This window comes from Sciurus vulgaris (genome assembly GCF_902686455.1).
Source record: "Sciurus vulgaris genome assembly, chromosome: 5".
Lineage (NCBI taxonomy): Eukaryota > Metazoa > Chordata > Mammalia > Rodentia > Sciuridae > Sciurus > Sciurus vulgaris.
In genome coordinates, this window is record NC_136465.1 from 111,796,605 (window position 1) to 111,822,841 (window position 26,237).

Sequence of the window (26,237 nt, forward strand, 5' to 3'; positions counted from 1 at the left end):
AGATGGCCCAGAGATACCCCAGAAAAGTAAGAGGAGGGAAAGAAAAGAAAGAAAGAAGAGAAAAAAAGAAAACAGAAAAAAGCAGGAAAATGAAAAAGCAACCTTCAGAGATTGCCACCATAATAGGATGGGAACCAGGCTGATTCATGGTAGCCTAAAACAACAGGCATGACTCTTCTGGTCTGGGTTTTTTTTTTTTTTTTTGGTTGGGGGGGCGGGGGGGGGCAGTACCAGGGATTGAACTCAGGGGCACTCGACCACTGAGCCACACTCCCCAGCACTGTTTTGTATTTTATTTAGAGACAGGGTTTCACTGAGTTGCTTAGTGCCTCGCTTTTGCTGAGGCTGGCTTTGAACTCTTGATCCTCCTGCCTTAGCCTCCCGAGACACTGGGATTACTGGAGTGCGCCACCGCGCCTGGCTCTGCTGGTCTTTTTTCGCTGGTGCATTGGGACACGCCTCTGAAAGGAGGAATAGGGTCCCAAAGATGCTGCTGAGGAAGGAGGCAGAGCCAGAAGTAAGGTTGGTCTCTTTTCTCTCCCCCCTCTCTCTCCCTCGCCCTCCTTCTCTCTTTCTCTGGAGTTGAATTACCCTCTGAATGGAGGTGTTTTCCAATAAACTCCTGAAAGTCTTCCCTTTATTAGCCCACCTGCAGGAAAATGAGGGAGGTCAGATTGGCTAGCTGTGTCACACTGTGTTAAAGCAATGTTGTAGCCCGAAGGCAGCCTCATCTTGGCTGGCTGGGCAAGCAGATCGTTATATTACAATTTATAAATAGTAAATAAAATAAAATTATCGGTGGGGCTGAGGCACTGGGGAAGAAGAGGCTAAACAGTCCTCGTTAAGTGTACCCACCTTCAACCCCACCTATCGAGGACCAGAAATCACCTCCTTTCTGTTGAAAGTTGGTCCTAAAGCAGGCAGTTCCATATAGCCCCCTTTCTCCCTTACCCTCCCACCCTCCCAATCGGCATCGCTTGTTGCCCACATCCCCAGATCTCAGCCAGCACGATAGGGTTTCATCAAGCGTCTCAAGGTTTCTATGCCTGGGGCGCTCAGCCCAGCAGCTCCTCTGCCAAGCGATAGAGGAGGCGCGAGTACCAATGCATGCCAGTCGGCTGGACTGCACCACCGGGGAGCAGCGCCCCCAGAGCGTGCAGCAGGCGCAAGGGAGCAAAGGCGCGGTGAGCCCACTGGTGACTCTCCAAAACCGCGTAGCAGGAGGCCAGGACGTCATTGACCAGCACTGTCCCATGAGCAGTAAGTGGCGCGAACACCCCCACGGCTTCCTCTCGCGCCACGCGGGCCACGCGCGCCGGCCGAAGCGCGTCCCCGCCAGGCGCGAGCACTGAGTCCCCAGCGCGTAACCGGCGCGCGAACACCGGTGCAAAGTCGCCCGGCGCCGGCGCCGGCCCTCTAGCAGCGAACACTAGGTGCCAGGGCGTAAGCAACAGTTTTCGCGGAGGCCTCTCGGTCTCAACCGCCACGAACGAGGCCCGGCGCTGCAAGTCCCGGTCCAGGAAGAGAAGCACCGGCGTGGGCACCACCCGGCCTGTGGCGTCCGCTGCCAGCACCCAGTCTCCGCCATGCAGTTCCCGCAGCCCCTTCCGCTCGCCGCTCCGCAGGCGCACGGTGGCATTTCCCGGAAAACAGCCGCCGGCCCGGACGGCCAGTGAGTTATCTGCAAGGAAAAAACACGGATAGGGCTGAAACAAGACTAGTGGCTCCAGAAAGGTGGTAGATTTTCAAAAATATGGGTCTAGCCCAATGCAGACCTCACCCAGTTCTGGATGGTACAATTTCCCACGGATCTGTCCCCAATCTGGGCAGAAGTGGAAAGGGTGGTTTACAACACTAATTCCCAGTTGGTCTCCCCTAGGGTAGCAACAGGACTATTATAGATTAATGGGGACATCTTTAGGCGGACCTTACCACCCCCCACCTACTGTACCAGCTTTGACAGACACGTGGACATGGTTTCGGGACTCGTAGTAGACCCAGTCGAAGCCGGCTTCCACTGCCAGGCGAGCCAGCAAACCATACTTATTGCGGTCGCGGTCAGAGGTGGTGATGTCCAGGGCACGACCTTCGTAGTGGAGTGAATCCTGAGCATGGTGGCCATCCTCATCCCAGCCTTCCGTCACTCGTAGGCGCACTCCAGGCCACATGTTCATCACTGCAATGGCCAGCGCGTTCACCCGCTCCTTACAACGCTGGCAGGGAGTAAAGGAGTTAGTCTCCCCACTACCACTATCATTACAACTGGGGTGAAAAGATTTGAATACGAGCGTTAATTCTTTGTTCTCAGGCCCCACTCCATTCCATCCCAGTTTTTGAGTGTCCTGGGCAAGTGAGGATTTGAACAGGTGTAGTGGTCAATCTGCACTCCTTTGCCAGGGCATCGTCAGGGAACTGTGGGGTCATTGCTGAGGTTAAGAGGGGACGCCCATACCTAGCTCTTTCCCTATTTTAAATGGCTGCCCTTCGCCCCTATTTGTTCTGGGACCTCAGCCCGACCTAAGTTGAGAGGGTGGGTGGAAGTTTGGTTAGGAAGGGCCTAGCTCCCCAAGAGGAGCCCCTGTTTGAGCCTGGTCCCCGCCCCAGGCCCTGGCTGCCCTCCCTCCGCCTGATTCATCTTTTGTTTCATTGCCTCCCCTGGCCTTCCCTGGCACTGGGCATCGCTTCCTTCCTTCCTTCCTTCCTCCTCCTCCTTTCAGCCCCTAGCATTAACCCTTTCGTGGTCTGGGTGCCCCCCACAGAGGTGCCCAAGAGAAACCGTGCAGGATCAAGGCTGCAGGAAAAAGGGTTGGGTGGCGGGGGCCGCTGGAAGTACAATGGCCATTCTCCAGGATGACTTAACTGAGCGAGAATCCCGGGCCGAGGCCGGGAACGCGCCTGGAGAAGCGGACTCAGCAGCTCCAGCCACAAAGGAGCTTTTCAGCCGCCCCGGCTCCGAGAGAGGAAAGGGCAGAAAGCCGCGCCTCCCATCCCTGCTCTGGCCCGCCAGGTCCCCTCCCCCAGCGTGACCAGTCCTCCCAGTTCCAGCTAAGGATCCGCCAGCCTACAGAGCTTTAAACTCTCCTCAATCTCTGTGCAGAGATGCTCGTGGGAGTAGCACCTGAGAATACCCGGCGCTGCCCTTGCACGGATCTGGGGGGCCCCCTGCAGGGTGGAGTGAAGAGGAGGAAAAGGAGCAGCGGCTGGAAGTCTGCACCCGGGGGAGTGAGGCCACAGTTATCTTGGCCTCTCCTGTCTGGGAGCTGGAGACCTTGGCGCGCACCATAGCACGGACACCGCGGGAGGAGCGCAGAGGACAGTTTCCTTTTCTTCTTTCCTCTTAGACACCTCATCGCAGGCTTGGTTTTCTCCTAAACTGCCAGGGGGATCCACCCCACTCTCCCATTCTTCTCTAGTCATCTCCACCTCTGCAACTGTAGGGTTGGGGATGTGAAGGGAGAGAGAACAGGAAAAGCAGTAGCTCCTTCCAACTTCTTGTCGTTTTGTCCCCTAAGGAGGCCCTGACCTGCGGGGGCAGCAGCCCAGTGCAGAGCCAACTCAATGGAAGCCTTTTGCAGCCAGGGTGTGGGAGATAAGCAGGACTGAGGGGGTTCCCAGGCCTGTCAGAGGCCCTCCTGAGCGTGTCCCTTGTTCTGCCTCCTCTGCTGCAGGTGGCAGCCAGAGTAAAGGGTCATAATGTCCCATGACCAAGGAGGGAAAAAAGGAATAGTCCCTTCTCTGGATAGGAAAAAGGCTTTCAGTACAGGAGCAAGAAGAAATTCTTTTTCCCCTTGACAGGTTTTCCTAACAAAGTAACCTGGAAAACTATGGCAATTAATCGGAGGAAATCCGTACCCCTCCCTCTCCCCCCACCTCCCTACTCCATACACAATTAGGTGGTGTAATGGAAAGTGTATAGGACTTGGAATCAGGAGTCCTGAATTCTAGTCCCAGCAATGCCAGTAATTAGTTGTGAGACTTTGATTAAACTGCTTTTCCTCCTGGGACCCAGCTCTCAGATTTAAAGTGAGGAGTCGGGGTAGGAGGTTGGAGGAATGTGATTTCCAAGTTTCCTTTGAGTTCTGGTATTATCACTTGCCAGAGGTGGTTCTTCTCTTCCAAGGTATAGCACATATCATCAAGGTTGGTTCAGCATCAGTCCACAGGAGATGCTCACTAATGGTGGTTTAATTAATTCTTTAATTTGAAGGAAAGCCTCTGAGCTAAACTGAGCTTGGGAAACCCAGAGGACATTTGATACTCAGGTGAGCCCATCTGTTCTTTTCACTGAGGACTGCTTTTTACCCCAAGACTGCCATTTAGACTCTAGAATAGCTTTGTCCTTCTTCTAGGAAACCTCTCCTATCCCAAAGACAATTCCTGCCCAGTCCCTTCTTAGGTATATGGCCTGGTGACCTGATTCTTGGCTACCCCGTTCACAGCCCCCTTCAGTCTCTTTGCTCAGAAACCTTTTCCACAATCAGGTTAGGAGCCAGTCTAAGGGGTAGAGCCTTCTGTCTGCTGCCCAGCCAGCTCCTGGCCCCCAGCTCACCCCAGCCCTTCCTGCCTGGCTCGGTGGCTGACCCCCGGTCCACGCCTCAGCCATTTCCCGTCTCGCCTGCCGCCATCCTCCTTTCCCCGCCCTCCCTGCCTCTCCCAGCTTCACTCTCACTAGTCAACCCCTCCTCTCCCTCCCCATCCCAGCCTCTCCCTGTTGGGATACCTCTAACCACTCTCCAGCCAGCCAGGTTCTTACTTTAAAGGGGATTGACTAGGGGAGGTCTCTTCTTTAAGACTAAGGTCTCTGTAGATGAAGCCTGGTTCACTCTCCCAAGTTGCCATAGGAAAACTGAGAAGTTGGGGATGCCCTTGCGCAGGTGGACAGAGGCCCTCCTTACCTCCGTCATCAGGCGGTCGGCGCCACTGTTCTCCTCATCCTTGAAGATAATGTCGGGATTGTAGTTGGGCACGAGGTCCCGAAAGCGCTCGGAACCCCTTACCACCCTTCCCTCCGCTGGCCCACTGGCTCCCAGGGTCCGCTCCGGCACGCTGGGCACAAATTGCTTGTAGAGCAGAGGCACAAGCTGCTTGCGCACGTAGCGGCGCCTGCCAACAGGTCCACGGCCTGGCCCACAGCTCTGGGCAGGTAATGCCAAAAGTGCCAAGCAGCACAGGGGCAACAGACTGACCGGCAGCGCCATAGGTGCAGCAGGCTTGGGTCAAAAGGGAGCGTTCTAGTCCTCACTCGCTCTCCTGTCAGTTGGGCATCTCCACAGGCATAAGCGAGCACAACAGGCAGAGCTGCCCCCAGATTGTCCTAGAGCTCCTGTGGCTTTGCGCACCTGGCTGTCGCTGGGTCTGCCCAAAGGTCCTGGGGGGCTGGGGTAGTCTGGAACCTGCTACTGATGGACCACCATGGCAGGGAAGGGGGGTCGTGGGTGAATGCCAGCCCGACCAGTCTCTGCTGCCCAACTCCTGTGCTGCCAGAATGCCCGGACTCCGCCTTAAGTAGCCCCGCCCCCCGCCCCCCTGCCAGGACCGTCCCGCCCCCTCCCACCCCGGCGGGGGATCTAACCGGTCACCACTGTTCCATTTCGCAACTGAAGTGTGTCCCATCCTGGAAACCATGCAGGCACCTGCCTAGGAAATCCTTGTAGCTTTACAGTCCTTGGCTGCCTGGATAAGCATCCTTCTACCTCCAAGCCTAAATTTGGAACTAAACCATTCTCTGATGCTTGAATTGGTCTTTGCTCTCCCAAAGCCTACCCTGGCAGGCCATGCCCTCTGCTGTCATCCAGGAAGTATGAGTTCCAATTTCTGCTCAAGGCCAGCCAAGCCCTTTGGGCATACAACCAGAGCCTCCCTTCTCTGTGCTTCTCCCCAGACCTCCCCCCATTTTTCTTTTCACACTTAGCAGTGACCAGGAATGGGAGGAACGGATCCCAGGGACCATTTTCCCTAGTAACTTTATAGTCTTCCAGTGGGAACTCCCCCCAAATCAGGAACAGAGCCTGGTATTTATACTTCTGTTTAGGACTTCCAACTTTTGTGCCTTCTCATTTTTCAAACGAATAACTTGCGATTTGAAGTTGCTGATGGGCAGTGGACACTTAACAGAAGTCCCAGTCTGCAGAAGGCTAATGATCATTCCCCTTCACCTTCCAGGTAGGCACTTCTGTAGCCTCAGTTCTCTTTGGAACTCTACTTCAAGCTACTCAGGTCTCATCTCAGAGGCACTTCACCCACCTATTTCTAACATTTATAAATCCCTTCCTCTAAGAAATCTTTCCTGATGTTCCAATATTGCCCATCTGCATTCCCATAAGAGGCAGCAATTGACTGCTATGCTAGTAAAGTGTTAGAATATCTGCTATCCTTCTGGACAAAGCATTTAAGTACAAACTTATCAGGTATCTCCAAGGTTAAGTAGTTAGCTTACAGTAGGGTGCTCAGCAAGCATTTGTGAAATCTAGACTTTTTTTTTAATCCAATACTCACCCTCCCCTCACCCAGCTCCATGGCTGGCACTCACACCAACTTTGTGTATGTTAGAAAAAAAGCAACCCTTCCTCAAAGCATTTGATTTTCAATTATAAGAAAATGGTCATGGAGGCTGGGGTGTAAGTCAGTGGTATAGCACCTGCCTAGCAATATGTGAGGCTGTGAAGGGATTTGCTCCCAAGTACTAAGATAGATAAATAGAGACACAGAGAGAAAAAGTGGTACATTTCTGTAATCCCAGCTACTTGGAAGACTGAGGCAGAAGGATCACAAATTTGAGGCCAATCTGGGTAACGTAGTGACACCCCATCTCAAAATAAAAAAAAATAAATAAAAAGGGATGGGGATGTAACTCAGTGGTAGAGTGCTCTTGGGTTCAATCCAGGAAGAAAAAAAAAAAAGTTATAACTACATATGCATCTACTGTGAGGTAAACAGCGGTCCTATAAATTATGCAGTAAACAATCTGTATAAACCTAAGCAGAAATTTTGTCCCTAACTCCCAACATAGCAAGGAGACTTCAAGGAAATGAGAGCCTCTACAAAGATGAAATTAGGTTCTTCTTTGAAGTAGAAATCAAAACTCTGTCAGGGCTAGACTCAGTGGTGCAAGCTTGTAATCCCAGCACCTCCAGAGGCTGAGGCAGGAGGATCGCAAGTTCAAAGCCAGGCTCAGCAAAAGTGAGGCACTAAGCAACTCAGTGAGACCCTTTCTCTAAATAAAATACAAAATAGGTCTGGGGATGTTACTCAGTGGCCAACTGCCCCTGAGTTCAATCCTTAGTACCAAAACCAAACAAAAAACCCTGTCAGGGGCTGGGGTTGTGGCTCAGTAGTAGAGCACTTGCCTAGCATGTGTGAGGAACTGGGTTCGATCCTCAGCACATTAAAAAAAATAATTAAAACAAAGGTTAAAAAAAAAAGCCTGTCATTTTTTTGGGAGGGGAGGGGTACTGAGGATTGAACTCAGGAGCAATTTACCACTGAGCTACATCTCAGCCCTTTTTATTTTTTCAGACAGGATCTCACTAAATTGGTTAGGGCCACGCTAAGTTGCTGAGGTTGACCTCGAACTTGCAATCCTTCTGTCTTAGTCTCCCAAACCTAGTGGAATTACAGGCATGTGCCACTGCTCCTGGCAGTCAGTCACTTCTTTTAGTCTATACCAACTGTGACATCAGGGAGGACAGGACTGAAAGTTGAGTATATAGAGGAGGTTATCTTATTCCTGTGCCCATGTCCTACAACCCCCAATTCCAAAGGTACAGAAACAAGGTCATGGGTATAAGGAAGAGCGGGGGACCAGCCAGTTTTAAGCAAAACAAAGGGAAAAGAAGCTTCCCACTGCCCAACTATATGGTCTAATACTAGATCTATGTGCCCAAAGGACACTGAGAATACAGATAGAAGGGAAGGAAAAGGATGGTGGTAAGATCCGTATCTCAGATGGTAGGCTTAGGACTGGTGGGAGCAAGGCTGTTCAAATAGACACAGAGACAGGCTCTTTTAAAAAACCAAGGTGTTGGGGAGGATGTGGGGAGAAAGGTACACTCATACATTGCTGGTGCAAATTAGTGCAGCCACTCTGGAAAGCAGTGTGGAGATTCCTTAGAAAACTTGGAATGGAACCACCATTTGACCCAGCTATCCCACTCCTTGGCCTATACCCAAAGGACTTAAAATCAGCATACTACAGAGATACAGCCACATCAATGTTCATAGCTGCTCAATTCACAATAGCCAGATTGTGGAACCAACCTAGATGTCCTTCAATTGATGAATGGATAAAGAAACTGTGGTATATATATATACAATGGAATATTATTCAGCCATAAAGAATGATAAAATTATGGCATTTGCAGGCAAATGGATGAAATTGGAGAATATCATGCTAAGTGAGATAAGCCAATCTCAAAAAACCAAAGGACGAATGATCTCGCTGATAAGTGGATGACGACACATAATGGGGGGTGGGAGGGGTTAGTGTCAGGGTTAGAGCTAGGGTTAGGGAGGGGGGCAAGAATGGAGGAAGGAAGGACTGTATAGAGGGAAAAGAGGGATGGGAGGGGTGGGGGGAAGGGAAAAAATAACAGAATGAATCAAACAACATTACCCTATGTAAATTTATGATTTACACAAATGGTATGCCTTTACGCCATGTACAGAGAAACAACATGTATCCCATTTGTTTACAAAAAAAATTAAAAAATAAAAAAAATTAAAAAAAACAAAGCAAACCCTGGGATCAACTTTATTGCTGATGGGTGCAGCCTCTTCCACCCAATGCCCCCATTTTCTCCAGTGGTCCAAAGTCCCTCTAGGATAGCACAGTGCTTAGGCTTGCTGGAACAGAGGCAAGGGAGACAACCTGCCTCTCAAGTCTGCCCCTGGCCCAGTCCCTCCCACCCCCACCCAACCCTATTGCACATCAAATCATGTAAACATGACTATGGGCATGGCCCGGAACAGCAGTGAGGCAGATTGATGTGTAAACAGATTTGGGACCAGGAGCCAGATCCAGTCAACCAGCCCACCCAACGCTGAGGCCACAGTTAGTCTGGAAAAGCAGGTGCCTGGTCCCAAACTCTGGCTCAGATTATGCAACAGTGCAGATGGCTCAGCTCCCCTCTGCCACCCACCCTTTCAGATTCCAGGTCCTGAGGTCCAACCACCCTTGGGCTCCCCTACAGGCCTAGGCAGCAGATGGCAGTGTCCAGTTTTCTCCCTCCCATCCCCAGCTGGAGGTCACTGGTGCTGGGTCTTCCTGGATGTCCGGGGAAAACCAGAGACAGGCAGCGGTAGTCTATCCAGCCCTGGAGGAGTGGGGGAGGTAGGCAATCAGAAGGACAGCTTAGGTCTAGTCCCTCAAGGATAAGACAACCAGGGTACAGAATGGGTGGATGAGATATGTTACATAGAAAACAAGAAGCAAGCCCTCCCCCAACAGGAATGACTCCTGGTCTAGAGCCCTATCATATAACCACCCTACCAGCCTGCACCTCCCACGCCTTCTTACCAAAGGCCCGGATCAGCTCTGCCCGCACAGCTGCAGTGAAGGTCTTCACCAGACAGAGTGTGGTGAGGCCAGCGAAGGATGCATTGTAGAGGAACACGATGTAGAAATTACCCAGCCAGTTGAAGCGTCCAAAGTCACCCAGCAGGTCAAAGCGAGTGAGCCCTGAAGTACAAAAGCCAGGATGAGAAGGGGGCTTCTCAACCCCTCTCTCGTTGAAAGCCCAACTTTGTTGCCTCCTGGTGGCCATATCTCAATACTGCAATTGACAGTTTGGCCTCTCCTATGCATGTATTACTACCACCTCCCAAGCCCCATTCCAAGGCCAGCTCAGGGCTGTTGAAGGAAGTTGCCAGCAGCTAAGCTTGCTCTAACATCTCTGCTGGAGTCTGGTTTATTCTTCTCCAATGGGGCCTCTCTGGCTTCAGGTGTCCCTAGGAGCTCCCAGGCCTGCAATTTGTTTCTAGGCTAAAAATCTACTAGCTGGTCACCAAGTCTTCTTTAGTACAAAGAGCAGTGGGGTAGCTAAGGGCTTAGACTATGATCAGACTGCTTTGGGTTATATCCCCAAAACTTCTATGTCCCATGTGCTCCAGAACAAGCTCCTTAAACTGTGCCTCATTTTCCTCAACTGTAAAACAAAGAAAAGAATGCAATTATAAGAAATAAACAAGACGACACACATAAAGCCCTATATGTGCCATACACTAACACTTAATAGGCTCTTAAAAATATTATCATAAATTGGAACCTCCTACTTAAATACTCTTACCTGCATCCAAAAGAACTAATTGGTGGACCCACAAGCCTTCTTTCCTACTAAAATCCCATGTCATAAATATAAATGGTACAGTGTAGAGTACAAACCCTAATCCACAAATCCCAAATCTGAAATCCTCCAAAATCCAACTGTTGGAGCATTTTGTTTGTTTTTGTGGTACCAGGGATTGAACACAAAGGTGCCCTACCACTGAGCCACATTCCCAGTCCTTTATTTTTTTATTTTGAGATAGGGTCTTGCTAGTTACTGAGGCTAGTCTTGAATTTGCAATTCTTCTGCCTCAGCCTCCCAAACTGCTGGAACTACAGTTGTGCCCAGCTGTTGAAGCACTCTGGATTTATATTAGGAATGCTTGACCAGTAAAATCCATGTAAATATACCAAAACAAAAAATTCAAAATCTAAAACACTCCCAGTTCCAAGCATTTCAGATAAGGGATACTCAACCCATGTAAGCTTAAAAACAAAATAGAAACTGGGTGGGGAAGCACATGCCTTTAATTTCCCTGGTACCCCCTCCCCCATCCCCCCAAAAAGAGCTGACTGAAATACAAAATCATTATACACTATACTCTAGAGGGTAATGTGGTAATGGTGTGGAACAGAAACAGGGATTGTTACCTCTGCAGCTCCCATACTATTCTGGGTGAACAAGTTACACTTCTGAACTTTTTTTTTGGTATTGGGTATTGAAACCAGGGGTACTTATCTCCAGCCCCTTTTATATTTATTTAGAGACTGGGTCTCACTGAGTTGCTTAGTGCTTCATTAATCTGCTGAGGCTGGCTTTACTTGTAATCCTCCTGCCTCAGCCTCCCCAGCCACTGGGATTACAAGTATGCACCACCATGCCCAGCACTTTTGAACTTCTATACTAGTTATTTCTAGACCAAAGCTCTAAAGGCAGGAAAAGGACTGAGGATATTTTTTTGTCACCCCAGTATGTGAATAAAGCCACTGGTTTGGGGTTTAGGAGACAAGGGTTCTAGCTAGCTGTATAACTCTGGGTCAATTCATTAGATTCTTTGTGCCTCATTTTTTGCATGAGAATCTGTGAGGGTGATTGAACTCAGGATCTCATGCTTGTGAAGGAAAATGTTTATCAAATGATCTACCCAGAAGGAAGACTTAGGGAAACGCAGTGCTTCCCCACCAAAAAGTGGAAGTATATGGGAGAAGGCAGTGGAGTATAGCGAATATTTAAAAAACAAAAAGCTTTGAGCCAGGCATGGCAGCACACACCTGTAATCCAAGTGGCTCAGGAAGCTGAGGCAGGAGGATCATGAGTTCAAGGTCAGCCTCAGCAACTTAGTGAGGCCCCAGTCCTTTTTATTTTTTATATTAGGCCCTTGTCTCAAAATAAAAAATAAAAAGGGCTGAGATGTGGCTCAGTAGTAGAGCACCCCTGGATTAAATCCCCTGTAGCAAAAAAAAAAAAAAAAAGAGTACTCTAAAGTTTAGCATAGGCACTTTATAGAGCCTTGTTTTTCCCATCTATATAACAGGGTAATAATCTTCTCATAGTTTTGTTATGGGAATTAGAAAAAAATACACATATATTTTAAAAACAAATTATATATATATATATATTATTTTATATATAAAACATATATATATTTGCTAACATCAGTAGGTACTGAAAAACAGGCCACTTCCCTTATCTCCTTTTGCTACTTACCCAGGGTTCGAGAGAAGACAGGGAGTGCTGAGCTTAGGACCAGGAGACAGACACAGTTCCCAATTATCTGGGTGGTAGCAGGGAAAGAGAAGCAAAGGTAGCAGAGCTGCCAGCACTAGTAACCCACCCATGCCCGCAGGAAGCTTCCCCTCCTCTTTTCCAGCTACCTGAGTCATGGCTGTGTCATGCCATCTGGGTCGCAGGCCCCCAAAAAGTGGAGAGCTGTAGAAACCCACAACCGAGGACACCATCAGGTAACTGTCACTAGGTTAGGGAAGAAATGACCAGCTTTCAAGGATTAATGAATTATTGATCTCAAATAGACATCACTCTCCCAGCCCTCTTGTTTATTTGTTTAATTGATTTGTTTGGTACTGGGAATTAAAACCAGAGATGCTCTACCACTAAGCTACAACTTCAGCCCTTTTTATTTTTTATTTTGGGATGTGTTTCACTAAGTTGCTGAGGCTGGCCTTGAATCCACAATCCTTTTACCTCAGCCTCCCAAGTGACTGGATTTACAGGCGTGAGACACCATGCCTTGATCACATCAAGTCTTTTCTTTCTTTCTGATCCCAAGGTTGGTGAAGACTTACACTCTACTGCATCACTCTCTCCCAGACCCCACAGAGATAGTCCCAGAGGAATTCTGTCTAGAGTCCCAGGAGACAGATTTGAGGAACAAGGCAATGGCAAGTTCAAGAAGGATACAAGATAAGTACAACCTGGATGATGGCACCGAAGGAGCCCAGCTTGGAGAAGGAGACCTGGCCCAGGGAGGCACCCTATGTGGTAGAGTAGGATCACTGAGATGTGTTCCCTCATCAGCACCATCCCATACCCAGCCTTTCCTTTGTCCTCAGCTTCTGCCCCTCTCCCCAAACTTTCTTGAGCATTTCCCAAAAGGCACAGTAGAAGGGCGGTCAATACCTGCATGCCTCGTGGCATGGCAGCCTCATCAATGAGCAGCTCCAGGATGTGGATGGCCACAATGAGCACAGACAGACCCTGTGTGAAGCAAGGTCACAGACTCCCATTCCTGCCCTAGCCCACATTTGTGTCCAGAGTTCAATGGTAAGAGCAGAGACTCTAGTCTAACATTTTCAGTTTCCAAGCCTATATCTGCTTCCAATTAGTTGTAGAAGACCTCCTCAAGGGTATTATTAGCAACAGAGCACATCTGAGGATATTATCAGACACAGTGCTTCCAGATAGGATTGCAAGAAGGCTAACTAGAAAAAAAGTGACTATGGAACTATGGAGCTGAGAGTGTAGCTCAGTGGTAAAGCATTTGCCTAGCCTACCATGTGTGAGACCCCGAGTTAGATTCCCAGCACTGCAAAAAAAAAAAAAAAAAAAAAAAAAAAGGTAGGTCTTTCTCTAATTCTAAGTCTAGTGGGAGGAATGGATTAGATTTTAACCCTTCTTCTGATTCCAGGACAAACCTGCACAACTACTCAATGGCTCTGATTCAGGACAAGTTACTTCTGTTTCTTTTTTCTTTCCATTTTTTCCCTTTTTTGGTACTAGGGATTGAACCCAGGGGCTCTTTACCACTGAGATATACCCCTAGCCCTTTTTTATTTTTTTCTTTAGTTTGAGACAGGATCTTGCTAAGTTTCTGAGGATGGCCTCAAACTTGTGATCCTCCTGCCTCAGCCTCCTGAGTCACTGAGATTACAGATGTGCAACACAGTACCTGGATGGCTGCTTCTGTTTCTTCATCCAGAAAATGGGGACTGATATTTCAGTACAGGGAAGGACACAAAGTAAGCTCTCACACTAGAGGCAGTGGTGCACACCTGTAATCCCAGCAACTTGGGAGGCTCAGGCAGGAGGATCCCAAGTTCAATGCCAGACTCAGAACTCAGCCAGGTCCTCAGCAATTTAGTAAGACCTGTCTCAAAATAAAAAATAAAAAGGGGTGGGGATATAGCTCAGTGGTAAAGTGCCCCTGGGTTAAATTCCTAGTACAAAAAAAAAAAAAAAAAAAAAAAAACAAACAAAAAAACCACTTAGTGACAACTATTATTATTGATGATAACCAGGTCCTTGCATCTCTTTGTGCCCTCTGAGGGAACTAAAGTACTCAAGGGCCCACTCTCCATTCCCACCAACACTAGTATACCCACTGTGAGCACCAGCAAGCACAGCATGGCTAGGGGGTAGCCCAGGTTCCGCTGCCAGGCTGATGCCTTCCGCCGCTTCTCTGTGTAGATAAGTAAGGGAGGCTGTTAGCAAGTACTCAAAACAAGTAGTTGCTATTGTTGGAGAAACCCAAGTATTCCCAGCCCTACCAACATACATACCCAACAGGACCCTCTGTGTCTGCAGAGCCAGGACCTGTCTGTGCAGCAGCTCCATGTCTAAAGGCAGCCAGCAGGAGGTGGGATCTGAGGGCAGAGAAGACCATGCTGCCCCCCCGTCCTGCAGTCCCTGCCCAAGCCAAGACTACTACCTAAGTTAGGGAGAATTACAACTCACTACAGATCCTACGGGTCAGAGCTGCCTCCTCAAAGGCTGAGCAGTACAGCTGTTCTTCCAGGTCTTCCAGCAACTGAGGGCACAGTAAAGGGAAGAACAGTCAAAGGCTCCCTGATGGAGAGCTCCAGGAAAACCTTGTTCATCCCAGGGCTCTACAGTCCCAGACCTTCTCCTAACCCTCATTCACTACCCTGTGGCCAGCAAGTTTGTCCAATTCCTCCCAGTTGCTTTGAGTTCTGCCTTGCATGTCAGGTGACCAGCTCCAGATGATAGGGGTAAATGATGCAGAAGCCAACAAAGACTGTGGCCCTTTGCAGGTTGTGCAGTGAAACAAGATTGTTTCATTGTTTGGCCCCAGCTTTGTGAGAGTTAAGCTTTTCACCATTAAGAGGCAAGAGTACTACATACCCGGGGCTTAACCAGCAGCTTCCCAGTGACTGAGAACATGCGGGCAAGACCTAGTGGAGTACACACTGTGGGGACAAGAACCAGTTATCTGTCAGACCCTTATCTACACCCCTCTAACTCTCCTCCCACCCCACCCCCAATCCCTCTCCTTCCACCCTGGCTGTTCTGGCCCAAAGACCCTACCATTACTTTCCAGATCCTGCATACTTACCCAGGAGTAGCAGGACCCCAAGGAAGGAGATGCAGGAGTAGAGATAGGGGAGATAGTACTCCCAGAAGTCTAAAGATAAAAAAGTCATGTTAGTTCATCTCTTTTCTCCTTACTGGGAGTTGATAGGCCTCAAGAGTATAGACAAGGACATGAAACAAATGCTCACAGATTAGACAATAAATGCAAATGAGGAGAGCTGGCCCAGCATTAGAAGAGTGAGTAGAGGGGACTATAATAAACTGAATATCCTAAGCCCTATCTAAAGGGCAAAAATGCTCTTTAGCCTCAGTCACCAGGGACTAGTGTAGCCAGATTCTCCCCCTTGTCAAGCAAAGTCAGATATCTGGATAACAGGAAACCTACCAATTTAAAAATGTTAGCAATTGATTCACTTGTTTTTTAAAATTACTGCATGGGTATTGTTATACTGTGTATATGTATGAATATGTAACAACAAATCCCACCATTATGTACAACAATACTGCACCAGTTTAAAAAAAAAAAATGTGGAAAAAAAAGGCCCAGTGGAACATTTCTGCAGATTGGATGTAGCCAAAAGTCCATTGGTTTGAAACTTCTGTCTAAAGAAGGCAGTGCCAATCTTCTTCACTGTAGAGGGATATAGTTGTTCCAAGGCACAGGTACATCAGCCAACTGAAAAGCCAGTTCACTGGGAAGTGGGGGGAAGAAGCTGGGTCTCTCACCATACAGAGACTCCCTGCTGGCCTTGTTGTTGTCCACAATGGCTGATGCCACCCATACCATGCCCAGCACCAGAAGAGTGAGAAGCATTAACATCACCACTGTCTCGTAGACTCTGCCCAGGACACCCTATAGGAGAAAGCAGCATGTAAAATAGCGGAGGGTCAACATCAGGACATGTGAGAAAGGAGACATCAGAAATCGCTGCTGGGCTTGGGGAACCAAGAGAGACAGCAATGTGTTTCACTCTTATTATAAGTTGCTTTGTACTCCCACTCCCCAGTCCAGGGTCACCCTGTATTCTGAGCATACTTCATTTACAAGTTCCCTCCCCAGATCAATTCCTCATCTTTGTCTGCCATGAGAGGATGAACTCTGAAGTCTGTATTATACAAATCTCTGCTCTCTGGCGTTTGGTTCTGCTTGCCCAATGGAAGAGTCAGCAGGAGAGTAGAAGGTAGTTGGGAAAACAGTTCAGGGACTTTTTCCCATGTTTTCTCCCATCTTTGGCACCATGCTTTTAATATAGGCTGTGACATTAAGACAGGAGTTCCTCTGCTGAGTCGCCTCACATTCCCAACTTTAACTATCTAGAAACTATTTCCTCCCTTTGCTCCCATAAGGCCTGAGGTTGTAATGACTTTCTATGGTCAATACAGCCTCAGACTAGTTGGTTGCCTTAATTCTAAACTAAACCTCTGAAAACAGTCTTCATTAAAGAATCTTTGGCTGACATCAATTGAGTGAAATTCTGCTTTCTGCCTGAATTGACTGCTATATCCCCTACTCACCTTTCTGGAGCCAGCAAAGCCCTCAGACTCAGTGAAGAAGTATGCAAAGGGCATGAGGAATATGAGGGACAGGTTGGAGAAGAGAAAAACAAGGTTCCAAAGGCCTAGAGCCAAAAAGGAAAAGCAGATGTAGTCAGTAAGGGGAGCAACACACAGGGAACTGGCCATGTAGTGGGGCAGGAAAGGGGCAACATATAACTGATTAGCCCAAGGTTGCCTGTGTCTGCCTCTCTGCCCCACTCCCAGTCCCACGTTGTAGCCTGCAGTCTCGCACCATGGATGAGGGAGCCATTGAGCCACTGGATGTAGTAGTTCCGTGGCAGTGAGAGCAGCACCTCGTTGCTGATGATGGAAAAGGGCAGGAGCAGGACAGCACCCAGGGCAACCGCCAGGGTAAAGGTACACAGCTCAAGCCTGGGCAGAGGAGGAGACAGTGTCATTGCTTAGTTCCCCATTCACTGACCTGTGCCCAAGAGTCCCATTTTTCCCAAAGGGCACCTGTGGCTTCTAGAACCAGCTGTAGCAATGAGACACCTAGGGAAGGAGCTGTTCAACTGGGGCTCTATTTATTGCCACCCCACCCTAGCTCTTTACCTCCAGGGAAGCCTTGGAACTTGGAATGGGCATAACCTCAGGCATTCAAGGGCACCTAATCACCTTCCACGTCATTTCCGTAGGCTGTTCCCAGGAACATGGTACTCCTGTACATGCCTATAGGGTGTGCCACATGCGATGCCAAAGCTAAGGATATGGCTTCTCTTTTCTGCTAAGGGATGTGGATTTCTGGACTAATCTCTTTCAGCCTAGAAAAGAGCAGGGTCACCCCACATGGCTCTGCCTTGCAAGAAGGTACTAGTGCAAAGGTGGATAAAGGAAAGCTAAAATCCAGCTTAAGAGCCAAGGCCTGTGCCCCAAGCTACATCAGCCCCACCCTACATCAGCTAAAATGCTTTTATTTAGCTGGTTCATCAAGAGAAAAAAGCAAAGTAGAGAGTTGCTAACCCAGGAGTCTACTCTAGTTTTCTCTGTATATGCTAGTGAATACAAGTAGTCTACAGTGAGGGTCTTCCTCTCAGAAGCAAGCATTCTCTCTCCTCAGGGGTTTCCATCTTCCCTATACCTTGCTGCTTCCATCAGCTGCACTCCCCACTCTTACTCCTCACCACTGGCCACTAGGAGGTGAAGCCAAGCTGGAGCCAGTTCTTGTGACTCAGGCCCCAACCAATAGTTTCTGGCCATGAGACTCTCAGAAGATCCTGGCCTAACCAGGGAGACAGGAACAGCAGCTTTTCTAAGCGTCCCTAGGGTGCGGTAAAGCCGGAAGAAGCCAGAAATGGGATGGAAGCAGGAACTCTTTCCATTGGGTGTTTACCCATGATCTAGGGGCCCCCTAGATCAGCTCCTAAAGGTCACTGATGTCAGGTGCTGAAGCAGTGACTTACGCAATCTTGTTGACTGTGGCATCTTCATCATCCACTGCAAGAGACAGAGACATGGAGAAGAGGTAGGACATCAGTGGGCAGCTCTTGTAGCTAAAAAGGTTAAAATATGTCCCCTGCCCCCTCCCTACTCCATAAATGGAGGTAGATTTTGATTTTTTTTTTTTTTTTTTTTTTTTGGTAACCTAAGGGTACTTAACCACTGAGCCAGATTCCCAGCCCTTTTTATATTTTATTTAAAGACAGGGTTTCACTAAGTTGCTTATGGCCTCACTAAATTGCTGAGTCTGGCCTTGAACTTGAAATCCTCCTGCCTCAGTTTCCCAAACCACTGGGATTACAGGCATGTGCCACTATGCTGGCAAGGTTTTTTTTCAATTGTTTTTGGTACCAGGGATCAAACCTAGAGGGACTTAACCACTGAGTCACATCCCCAGCCCTTTTTAAATTTTTTTATTTTGAGACAAGGTCTTGCTAAGTTGCTTACAATCTCTCTAAACTGCTGTGGCTGGCCTTGAACTTGCGATCCTCCTGCCTTAGCCAGAGTCACTGAATTACAGGCTTGTGCCACCATTCCCGGACTGGAAAGGAGGTTCTAAAGGAGACCCTCAACACTCTGAATATCACGACCTATTATCCAGCTAAGGTGGCAGCTTAAAGTTCAATGTTCTCAGGTAGAGAGAATATATACCAGAAATTCCCCTACTTTTCCCTCTTCCCCAAAATCTCTTCCATCACAGGACTTTTCCCTCTTCCCCAAAATCTCTTCCATCACAGGTTCCTCTATGTAAACTCAAGATACAATAAACAACTGATCTGTGAGGCTGGTTACATCAGTGGTTTCATGAGGGAAAGAGAAATAAGAGAAGAGAGAAGGGGAGGTTCATAAAGTCCCCTGGGGAATTACACTATGGCAGCTGCTTTGTTGGGTGGTAGCTAATCCTGAGGGGAAAAAAGGCTGAGGCCAGGGACTGAGGTAAGTGTGTCCCTCTTTCGAATCACATGTCTACAGGAAGGAAAGTTACAGCCTGAGTACCCTTAGCTTCTCTATAATGACAAAGGCTACCATCACCAGGTCCTGGAGCCCCAGTGTTTAGGGAGGTCTTTGGTCCTGAGTGTGGGAGAACAAGGGGAGATGACACAGCATGTGCCCATGGTAACATTCATCCTGCCATTGCCCACTTCAGGTTCAGGAAGGGTCCTCATTTGTTCTGCATGATGACAGTGGACAAGAAAGACATTGTTATGTCTATTTTGTGAGAAACTAAGGACTAGGAAAGCTACATGACTTGCCCAGCAGCTTGCAGACACTTCCAGTTAGACTTCCCACTATATCACCTTGACCCTGCCTGTGAAGGGAGTATGAAGAGTCAATGTTTCCAGAATAGCCCAGCACAGCCACCTCTGCTTTCCCAGCAGGGACTATCGCCCATTCCCCTAAGGCTGACTCCATGGTGACAGGAACTCTGGCAGAAGAAAGGGAAGTTGCAGATACCTGTGGTGAACTCAGCAGGCTTCTTGAAGCGTGTCAGGAAGATGTGGCAGAGGATGTAGAGTGTTGCAAACAGAAGTATTGAGATCTGTGGCAGAAAGTGAGCTGGGATGAGAAGTTCTAATCTCGATACATTCCACAGACCCAACAGTCTCCCTTAATTCTTTGGGGTCATACTTCCTGGTATACTTTTTCACTGATACTTCCTTTTAAGTCAGAGATTCAGGGGGCTCTAAAATGGACCAGAGAGAAGCTGTCCCATGCACCAGAAAACAGCACCATGCTCTGCCCTACAAGAACCTCAGAGAAAATATCTAGCCCAACCCTGATTGGCAAACAGGCAAAAACAAAAAACAAAAAACAAACTCCTAGGGATACACACACACACACACACACACACACACACATCTACAACAGTCCACAAGTAGAGGGAATATACTTTGAGCACATTACTGGAAATAGAAACAGGTTTGAAGAGAGGAAGATGTATACATTGATTTGGCACTCCACTCTTAACCCACTCCAGCTGGTATCATGAGCCAACAAGTTCCAGGAGAGTATGTAGGAATCATGTTTATAAATCAAGATGGAATTCAGACTCTTTGTTTACTCAGGGGTCCTGAAAGATTAAATCTGCTCTCCACCAAACCAGAGTCTCATTTAATCTAAGAGTAGGCTTTAGTTGGGGCCTAACATCTACATGGTTTCTAAAGCCAGGATCAGCAGCTTTAAGTGGTAAATTCCTGGAATCTACCTGAAGTGACTTCCAACACCAGGGCCTCTGAAGGAGTATCCCACACCCTGAGTAGCTGGATCTCCAACTCACAGTTATGGAAGAACTTGGCCAGGTTAATCAGTACATGCATTGCATCCCTACCCTATCCCAAGTCAGCTGCCATTGCCCAGAGGAGGAGCCACTGGTTAGCTTGGATTCACAATCAAGGTCAGAGAGTTCCAAGAGGTTACTGCATTTGTGGGAGGCAAAGACATGATCAGTCTCATGGGTCTGCCAGTCCCCAAGAGAAGCAGATTCTACAGTGAATCTGCATACAGCTGTCTACACAAGGAGAGAAGAGATCTAAAAGAGCTACTGGTCTAGGACAAAGTTGTAACTTTTGACATTAGGGAGTCAGAATAGAAGGAGACACTCAGATTGTAGCTGCAGGGTTTTTGCAGCCTAGTGCCCTGCCCTGGGCTTGCGTAATAGCCAGGAAGGTAGGAGGGCTCAAAAGGTCAGGCTGGAGTTCCACGCAGTTCTGGCAGAGGCTAGGTTGTTTTCTATTCTCAAGATGGGAGCCAGGTGGGGGAGGTACCAGAAGCCTTTAGGCTGCCCTTGGCCAGCACTGATGCCCTCAGCTAATGACACTAAAGGATGGGGGAGATATCCAGGAGGCTGTTTCTGGTCCAAGGTCTCATCCCTCCCTGTTCTCCAGGAATGTGGGCCTCTGGCCCTACACTGTCTCAAGGTTTAAGCATGCCTCCACAATATGTCCAATACCACCATGCAAGAAACACACAGAGAGGTTTTTGTTTGTTTTTTAAAGGGTGGCCACTTTTTTGTTTGTTTTTAATACATTTTTGTTGTGAATGGACCTTTATTTATTTATTTATATGCAGTGCTGAGGATTGAACCAAGGGCATCACACATGCCAGGCAAGTGCTCTACCACTGAGCCACAACCCCAGCCCCAAGGGAGGCTTCTAGAAAGTAGATTTCTATTGGAGTCACACACACAGACTGATGTACTTCCTACTTTTCAGTCCTTGGGAATAAGAGCAGACCTAGTTGTATCTTGGTTCACTTTACCCTTTTTCCAATCTGAGGATGTCAAGGATGGCCTAGAGTGCAGCCTGGGAAAAAATTACTCCATCAGTATCCATCACCCCGACTCACTAACACGTCTTTCTGTGCCTCCAAACCTTTCCGTTTTCAGTATTATTTGGTAACAAGGGATACCCTGGAGACCTCTGGGAAAGAAACAGAGAAAGGTGAGAATTCAAAGCAGGCCTAGGGAAGATACAATTCTCTAAACTCCACTGGGTGTCCCTAGCCCCAAAGTAAAGAGTACATGGCTGTGTGGAAAGTTCAGTGGCAATGAGAAGTAGGGAACAGCGGCCAGATACGCTCAAGAGAACCGAGGGAACCCCTCACAAGGGTAATTCCTGAATGGCTGGGAAGCTGAGAATCCAGCCTTGCAGGGTTTCAAAGAAACACCATTGGGGGCTGCCAGGATTGCATGCATGTAGTCCCAGCCACTCGGAGACTGAGGCAGAAGAATGGCATGTCAGCCTGGACAACTTAGAACTTAGCAAGACCCTGTCTCAAAATAAAAAGGACAGGGGATGTAGGTCGGTAATAGAGAGCTTGACGGTATGCAGGAGGCCCTGGGTTCAATCCCCAGTACAAATGAAAAGAGAAAGGTGGAGAGGAGGCTCGGGAAAATGAAGAACAAAAGAAAAGAAATACCAATTAAGGGGCTGAGGGTGTAACCAGTGAGCGGTAGAGCATGTGCTTGGTATGCCCTGTATTCAATTCCCAGCACAGGCGCGCGCACGCACACACCAAACAAAAACAAAAACACCAATGTGGGGAGAAAAGAGGGGAAACGTTTCACACCTCAGAATCAAACCCAGTAAGCGTCACTTCTTTCAAAGTAGGAGAGGATCTATCAAGTCCCCCATTCCTCCTACGGGCCGCCACTACACCTCCCAAGTCTTTCCTGGAATCTAACTCAATGTAACGAGGTCTCCCCTGCATTCATCCTCAGCTGGGGTTGCCCTCCGCCCAGTTTGAGGATACGCAAATTAACCATCCCTGAATCAAACCCATTCCTTTCCATCAAACTAGGCAGACACGCCAGACGTTCAGCATCCGAAGACCCACCACCGTTTTGAAACGCCAGCACCGTAGGAGAAAAGGAGGGGGTTGGGGGAGGGGCATGCAGGAGGAACGGAAACCGACCGGCTTTGTTTACCGCACAGCTCACCCCGACTAGGGGTCCACCAGCCGGGCACTGGCCCTTGTGTCTCGCTCGCATCCTCCGTCGCCCGTTCCTGGTCCAAGCAGGCTCTGAGGGAGCTCTGAGCCCAGATGGTCGCACTCCGACCCGAACTTCTCGCTCTCCCACAACACCCTTAGCCCTTCCACCTTGTTTCTACGCCCTCCTGCCCAGGTCCCGCACTCACGATGCACTCGCGGACCCTCTCGTGAAATAGCTGCTCCCGCACGGATAGCACTTCGTAGTCAGCTGCTTCCATACTCTGTTCAGCATGACTGGAGCAGGGGGTGTCTCCGGGCCCGGGGAGGACGAGCGGGGGATAAGGCCGCCGCCGCCAAGCACCCGGACCCAGCCTATGAGCCTTTCCCCACTGCCTGTGACGGAAACTCGGGGTAATCTGGGGCTCAGATTCAGTCGTCGGGATGCCCCGCCCTTAAAGGGGCAGGCACTAGCCCGCCTCGTTTTAAAGGGCCCCGGCCCCTCTTTGCTCCCTTCCCTTTAAGATCCGGCTACGGTCACGTTTCTACGCAAACCATCCGGCTAAGAGGAAGCGCCAAGTTTAGTCCTATCTTTTTAAGAGACTGAGTGACGACACAAGTGATAGGCGGGCTCATTCCAAGGAGTGGAACTCACTGGCTATTGGGGAGCTGCTGCTCACAGCTTGGAGAGCGCTGATAGGTTCATCTGTGGAAGGAGGCAGGATCTTTGGGGCCTACCTAAACTCAGGCCAAAACTGAGCAACAGTCTCACCTACAACTGTTGAGAAGAGAAGGTTCCTGATTTCAGTAGCGGCCAAGATTGTAGGGGTTTTTGGTTGTTTTTTTGTTTTTACTGGGGATTGAACCCAGCGGCGCCTTAGCACTGAACTACATCCCCAGCCCTTTTTACTTTTTCTTTTGAGACAAGGTCTCACCAACTGGCTTAGGGCCTCGCAAATTTGCTGCTGATGGCTTCGAACTTGTGACCCTCAATTTTGTGAGTCCGCTGGGATTACAGGCGTGCCCCTACCACGTCCGGGCTAAGATTTTTAGAGATGATTTAAAGTGTATAGAGGATGTACGTAGATTATGCCCAAATATTCATTTTATATGAAGAACTTGAGCATCCTCAGATTCGAGAATTTATGGGGTGAGATCCTGGAACTAATCTCCTGCAGACATGGAGAGACAATTATGAACAAATGTATTTGTGTATATATTTGTGTATTTGGAAGAGCTTGCAGCTAGTCTGGGGAGAGGAGACTCTGGAACTAAACCTTTCTTTTCAGGTATTTATTTCAACTATGAGAAGCAGTATTCTTTAATGATAGTATTAAAAATCACAAGTTCAAGGCCAGCCTCAGCAGTTTAGTGAGGCCCTAAGCAACCTAATAAGACTCTGTCTTAAAAATTAAAAATGTTTTTAAAAGGTTGGGGCCAGGCTCCATGGTGCATGCCTGTAATTCCAACTTCTTGGTAGGCTGAGACAGGAGGATCACGAGTTCAAAGCCAGCCTCAGCAACCTAGCAAAGCCGTAAGCAACTTAGTGATACCCTGTCTCTAAGTCAAATATTAAAAAAAAAAAAAAAAACCGCTGGGGGATATAGCTCAGTGGTAAAGCTGCCTGGAGTTAAATCTCCAGTATTCTCCAACCACCACCAATTTTTTTTTTCCGTTGTAAATGAACACATACCTTTATTTTATTTATTTTTATGTGGTGATGAGGATCAAACCCAGTTCACGCATTCGAGGCAAGTGCTCTACTGCTGAGTCACAGCCCCAGTCCACCAAATTTTTTTACTTGGCTTTCTGCTGGTTGTGGTGGCCCACGTTTGTAATACCCACAACTAGGAAGGCTGAGACAGGAGAATCACAAGTTCAAAGCTAACCTGGTCAGTTTAGCAAGACCCTGTCTCAAAATAAAAAATAAAGGGGACTATGGTAGTAGCTCAGTGGAAAAGCATCCCTAGGTTCCATCCTCAGTACCAGCAGAAAAAAAAGTAATTTCACTTGCTTCAAATAAACTTACAAGGCCCTCACAGTTTACAAAATGGTGGCCTTTGGGCTGCATTAGACAGACTTTTAGTTTGGCTTCGTCTTTTTAACAAATTTGAACCAATATTTAAAAATTAAAGCTAGGTGTAGTGGAGCACACTTGTAATGCCAGCGATTTGGGAGCTGAGGCAGGAGGATCACCAATATAAGAACAGCCTCAGCAATTTAGAAGGCTGTAAGCTACTTAGTAAGACCCTGTCTCAAAATAAAAAATAAAAATAAAAAGAGCTGGGGATGTAGTTCAGTTTTAAAGCACCTGGATTCAATCCCCAGTACCAAAAAAATAAATATAAATAAATAAATAAATAAAAAGGGCTGGGGAACTAGTTTAGTGGTAAAGTGCCCCTGGGTTCAATCCCCATTACCCACAAAAATAAAAAATGAAAAAATGAAGAGATGGAGAGATGGTGGTATAGGACTGTAATCCCAGAAATTTGAGAGGTTGAAGCAGGAGGATCATAAGATGGAGGCTGGCCTTGGCAATTTAGGGTGACCTGCCTAAAATAAAAAGGGCTACAGATGTAACTCAGTGGTAGAGCACCCCTGGATCCAATCCCCAGTACTGTAAATAATAATAAATAAAAACAAGAGATGCCTTTCTTAAAATTCAAATTATCTCTTATTGAGGCCCTAAGCAATTTATGGAGACCTGTCTCAAAAATAAAAAAAAAAAAAAAATTTAGAAAAGAACTGGGGATGTGACTCAGTGGTAAAGCACCTCTGGGTTAAATCCCTGGTGCCCCTTCCCCAAAACAAATTCAGATATCTGTTCCTTTTTTTAAGGGGGAATACCATGGATTGAACTTGGGGGCACTTGACCACTGAGCCACATCCACAGTACTATTTTGTATTTTATTTAGAGAGAGGGTCTCACTGAGTTTAGCACCTCGAATTTGATGAGACTGGCTTTGAACTCACGATCCTCCTGCCTCAGCCTCCTGAACTGCTGGGATTACCAGCATGGGCCACTGCACCTGGTTTGATATCTATCCCTTAAACAGAGATCTGGATCTGGCAGAGCTGGGTAATAAGGACCAGAGATGGAGCAAGATGTGTTTCAGTTTTACCACCCCCTCCATTACTCAATTTTACATCTCACCACTTTTCCCATTTACATTGCCCAGCTGTGTATATGAGTTTGTGACCCTTGAATCAAGCCCCTGTCTAGTGTAACTTGGATTTATCCTCACCCTGGGCCTCTGTTGATTCCTAGTGGACCATGCCAAATTCTTTCCCCCACCCCAGGACTCTGGATTTGCTGTTTTCTCTGTCCAAGAGAGCTCTCCTCTCTTCTTCCCTTCTTCCCCAGTTCACTTTAGGCTGGCTCCAATAGCCTTCAGGTTGAGTTTAAATGTTCCTGCTCAAAGGGGTCTCCCCGGCCACTACCTTATATAAAGCAACCTAATTTTGTCATTATTTGTCACATAATTATATTAACTTTTGACTTTCCCCCATATAGACTTCTGGAGTAGGGGTAGACTTCTCCCAAGGAAAAATCATATTTATCTTGAATTGGATGATTTCCTGAGCTTTTAACCAGGTGCATAATGCAAATAAATACTCAAATATTTGCAAATGTAGTGAGAAGCCCAGCATGATGGCACACACCTGTAATCTCAGCAGCTTGGGAGGCTGATATAAGAGAATTGCAAGTTAAAGCCCTCCTTAGCAACATAGCGAGACACCCTGCCTCTAAATGAGAAAAAAACT

The 26,237-nt window shown here is 47.9% G+C and overlaps 2 protein-coding genes and 1 long non-coding RNA gene across 4 annotated transcripts; all 3 read right to left on the bottom strand.

Moving 5' to 3' along the window:
• Positions 1–219: 219 nt before the first annotated feature.
• LOC306661394 lies at positions 220–933 on the bottom strand. Its single transcript, XR_013763870.1, has 2 exons — positions 592–933; positions 220–493 (listed from the first exon to the last, which is right to left on the bottom strand). It is a non-coding gene; the product is annotated as an uncharacterized lncRNA (long non-coding RNA).
• Positions 934–977: 44 nt separating this feature from the next.
• On the bottom strand, positions 978–5,489 carry DHH (desert hedgehog signaling molecule). Its single transcript, XM_079140452.1, has 3 exons — positions 4,896–5,489; positions 1,952–2,213; positions 978–1,681 (listed from the first exon to the last, which is right to left on the bottom strand). Exons 1-3 carry the CDS (start codon positions 5,196–5,198, stop codon positions 1,056–1,058), a joined length of 1,191 nt encoding a protein of 396 aa, XP_078996578.1. The 5' UTR covers positions 5,199–5,489; the 3' UTR covers positions 978–1,055.
• Positions 5,490–8,716: 3,227 nt separating this feature from the next.
• On the bottom strand, positions 8,717–23,007 carry LMBR1L (limb development membrane protein 1 like). Of its 2 annotated transcripts, XM_079143040.1 has the most exons (18): positions 22,682–23,007; positions 19,500–19,584; positions 18,008–18,041; positions 16,840–16,979; positions 16,566–16,669; positions 15,777–15,903; positions 15,073–15,141; positions 14,862–14,926; positions 14,454–14,526; positions 14,279–14,362; positions 14,098–14,178; positions 13,772–13,866; positions 12,900–12,977; positions 12,681–12,754; positions 12,137–12,227; positions 11,970–12,036; positions 9,515–9,676; positions 8,717–9,311 (listed from the first exon to the last, which is right to left on the bottom strand). In XM_079143040.1, exons 1-18 carry the CDS (start codon positions 22,751–22,753, stop codon positions 9,244–9,246), a joined length of 1,569 nt encoding a protein of 522 aa, XP_078999166.1. In that variant the 5' UTR covers positions 22,754–23,007; the 3' UTR covers positions 8,717–9,243. The 2 variants fall into 2 exon arrangements, with proteins under 2 accessions (XP_078999166.1, XP_078999167.1); XM_079143041.1 differs by lacking the exon at positions 13,772–13,866 and having other exon boundaries at positions 14,102–14,178; positions 22,682–23,004.
• Positions 23,008–26,237: the final 3,230 nt, after the last annotated feature.